Source organism: Mus pahari, chromosome 11, assembly GCF_900095145.1.
Source record: "Mus pahari chromosome 11, PAHARI_EIJ_v1.1, whole genome shotgun sequence".
Lineage (NCBI taxonomy): Eukaryota > Metazoa > Chordata > Mammalia > Rodentia > Muridae > Mus > Mus pahari.
In genome coordinates, this window is record NC_034600.1 from 72330522 (window position 1) to 72334378 (window position 3857).

The 3857-nt window shown below is 46.5% G+C and overlaps 1 protein-coding gene across 4 annotated transcripts in view; it reads right to left on the reverse strand.

The window, feature by feature from the left end:
- Otulinl (OTU deubiquitinase with linear linkage specificity like) overlaps positions 1 to 3857 on the reverse strand; it is a 27637-nt gene that overhangs the window by 8458 nt on the left and 15322 nt on the right. For all 4 annotated transcript variants that reach the window (XM_021208572.1, XM_021208575.2, XM_021208573.1 and 1 more), the window contains exons 2-4: positions 1887 to 2046; positions 1771 to 1802; positions 1576 to 1667 (exon numbers count right to left, since the gene is read on the reverse strand). In XM_021208572.1, coding sequence (XP_021064231.1) covers positions 1576 to 1667; positions 1771 to 1802; positions 1887 to 2046 — 284 coding nt within the window. The remainder of the gene's footprint in view (positions 1 to 1575; positions 1668 to 1770; positions 1803 to 1886; positions 2047 to 3857) is intronic.

Sequence of the window (3857 nt, forward strand, 5' to 3'; positions counted from 1 at the left end):
CTCTGTAGACCAGGCTGGCCTCAAACTCAGAAATCCGCCTGCCTCTGCCTCCCAAGTGCTAGGATTAAAGGCGTGCGCCACCACGCCTGGCTATGTAATTTTATTTTTAAGAAAGCTTTTTGTTTTAATTTTTTTTCAAGATTTATTTTTAAATGACGTGTGTGTGTGTGTGTGTGTGTGTGTGTGTNTGTGTGTGTGTGTATAGAAGGAAGGTTTTCACATGCATGTAGGTACCCACAGATGTTTGAAAATGGTACTGGATACCCTGAAGCTGGAATTACAGGCAGTCGTCAGTTTTGAGCCTCTTAACTGACCTCAGGTCCTATGATGAATTGCAAATACTGCTGAGTCATGTCTCCAGATAACTGCTGAGTCATGACTCCAGATCCTTATTTTATTAAGTTTCATTACTATCATCATCATCATCATCATCATCATCATCATCTACCACCACCATCATCATCACTGGTGTGTGTGTGTGTGTGTGTGTGTGTGTGTATGTTTGTGTGCAGGTCACACAAGCCAGCCCATATCCGGAAGTCAGAGAATAATTCTCTTGAACTTAGGTCACTAGGCCTGTACAGCGGGTGCTTTCTTTACTCTCTGAGCCACCCCAATGGCTGTAGGTATGTAATTCTACAGTGCCGCTGCTGTGTATGGAGTCTGCCTCTCGCTGTTTTAGATGGACTCATCTTAGAAGACCAGGACAGGTTATTTGGGACTGAGGATGAATGCAACTTAAGCACAGCAAAAAAGTCACAAACTTTGCAGACCACACCAGAGAGTACTTTGGACCCCCCTCCTTCTTTTTGCCTGAGACAGGAGTGGGCAGCACTGTTCGGGATATTTCTCAAGATTGGTCCAATAGAACATTCTAAAACCCCTCAAATCCTTATGCCAGGGTGTCTGACACCTCCAGTGAAGGGTCTCCACAGTACATGCGGAAGTTTAACAAGTCAGAGATCTAAATACCCTGCAGTACTCATGTTTTCTCAGTTTACAGGCCTGACTGACTTCTACCCCCAGCAGAACAAAGTCCAGGTTGAGGTCTGTCCTATCGTGTTCACCTCTCAGTTTGATTCAACAGCCTAGAGTCCTGGGAAAGGAGACATCACTTGAGGGACTGACCACATTAGCCTGTCTTGTGGCATTGTCTGTGAGATGGTATTTATGAAGGATTGACATGGAAGGGCTTAGCCCACTGTGGGCGCCACCATCCCTAGGCAGGTAAGCTTGGGCCAGATCCTGGGAGCAAAGCCAGTAAGTAGTGTTCGTCCATGGTTTCTGCTTCAGACCCTGCCCTGACTTCCCTCAGTGATAGGCTGTGACCTGGAAGTGTAAGCCAATTTAACCCTCTCTTCTCCAGAGGTGCTTTTAGTTGGGCTATTTTTTATCACATCAAGAGAAAAGCAAACTAGATCAAGCCCTAACATCCAACAGTTACTCGGCTTCTGGTTTAGCTGCAGTTTTAACTTACACCCTGTTTGGTACGGGTTGACCTTTGGGCTTGAGAAAGCAGAACTGAATGTAGCCTGCTTCTGACCGACCCGGTCTGCCTTCCCTAAGCACACCCACCTTCCTCATCAGTCTGGCACGCGGGGTCTCTCCCTTCCACTCTCTTGCACAATAACTGAGTAAATCTACTTCTGCCTCCACGCTGAGGTTTCCTGGGTAAAATAAAATTAAAAGGCAGTCATTTTTTTCCCATCCCCCTCCCTTCTGGACCCTTCTCTGCCCTTAAAAGTAAGAAAACATGTACTAAGTATTTACTTTTGAACTTTCTCTGTAGATAGCCGACCCACCTGAAAGACAAAGGAAACAATTAGACGAAAACTTTCTGTACCACAAGGGTTGCCTTTGAAAAGGAAGACAACAGGGTGACCCACCATTTCAGCTGATGCCCTAAGTATAAATACAGGCTTCTGAAGTAGCTGAGGGTAGCTGACAGAAGAGAGAGCGCCGTCATCACAGAGGCCCTTGCTATTCTCCAGGCGGCACTAAGGACGTGGCTTGTAACTAGTATCCAGGAGTGAACTTGATCACTTCCTACAAAACAAACAGACACGCATATCATGGTTATACATCTGCCTTATAAGGACATAGGACACATGGCATAATTTTCCCACTGAGTGTCTATTGTGGATTTATACGCATTTTTGGATACGCATGTATATGTGTGTGCATGTTCGTGTGTTCAGATGCATGTTTATATGGGATGCAAAGTTGTGTGTGTGTGTGCATGTGTGTGTACATGCATGTGTGTGTACATGTGTGTGCGTGCGAGTGTGTACGTGCATGTGTATGAGTGTCTGTGTGTACATGCATGTGTGTGCGTGTGCGTGCACGTGTGTGCGCGTGTGTGTCTGTGTGTGTACATGCATGTGTGTGTGTGTACGAGTGTGTGCCTATGTGTGTACATGCATGTGCGTGTGCGTGTGTGTGTCAGAGGACAGTCAGTAGCACCATTCCTCAGGTAGCAGAGATATAGTCTCTAACTGATCTGAAACTTGCTTAGTAAGCTAGACTGGCTGGCCATCAAGCCCTAGAAATCCACTTGTCCTCTTTAATGCTGGGATTACAAACACACCCACCACACCCACACTTAGGAGGCAAACACTAACAGCTGAGATATCCCACCCACCAGGGTTTTTTTTTTTAACATATTCAAACATAAATCGAAAATTAGAGTCATGTAATTTCCACCACGACCACTGCGCATACATCCTTCCCTACAGTATTCATGGTTTATAATGTACATCAGAAGTACGGGCTTCAGAATCCTGAACTAGCATCCGGTTTCCAGGATGGAGCCTGTGCGAATGACAGCTGACTACCCTGATCGGACTTCCTTGACCCTGAACTGAAGGGGACCCAGCAGAGAAGGGGCGAAAGGAGTTTGCAGCGCCAGCGCAGTGCTGACCCGGACACGTGCTCATTTCTTGGATCCATGCCAGGTGCCGACCCACCCTTGTCTGCTGACCCTTGACCTATTGCTGCTTTGAAGTACGATAGGTTGCAGCACCGCTTGCGTCACAGGCGAGGCAGTCAATCGGCAGAGGCAAGGATACCACATTCCACACCTGCTGCTTCAGGCGCCCACCGTGATTCCTGGTCCGATCTGGCAACCGCGTAAGGGGCCGGGGATCCCAGGGTGGGTTTGCGGTACTCTGCCGTGTAGGAGACTCCCAGTCCCGGCCTGCCTGAGCATGTGACATGCTGAAAGTACGAATGAGGAAGAGAACTTCTGAACGGTGGCCAAACCTCCTGGGGCTTGTTTTGAAATAATTTCTTCCACAGCAGATCACTGAGTAAAATTCCAGTGACCAACTGCAATAAAATTCTCATCGGCATGGAACCTATGATTTCAGCACGTTTGGTCATAGGATAGTTCATGTGTATTTATATTCCCAATAAAGAAAAAATTATTAACAAATACGGAAAAAATACTACTAGCAAAATTTTAAAGTATAATTCTCATATCTTAGAAGAACATCTTAAAAATGCTTATGTGTCTAGAGCTCTCCTTTGGCTGCATGATACGATTTCCCAGAAGTTTGGCAAAACTTTAAAAACACAAAGCTGGAGCTGGAGACATAGGTGGCTCCTGGTTAAGCATGCACTCCTCTTCCAGAGGACGCCGGTTCTGAGCATCCCTGAAACTCTAGTCCCAGAAGCTCTGGTCTCTACTGAAATGTGTGCATAAAAGGCACACACTCACAAATACACATACACAAACAAACAAACAAACAAAAAGATATGGGGATGGAGAGGTGATTCAGTACTTAAGAACGCTCGCACCGGGCGGTGGTGGTGCACGCCTTTAATCCCAGCACTTGGGAGGCAGAGGCAGGCGGATT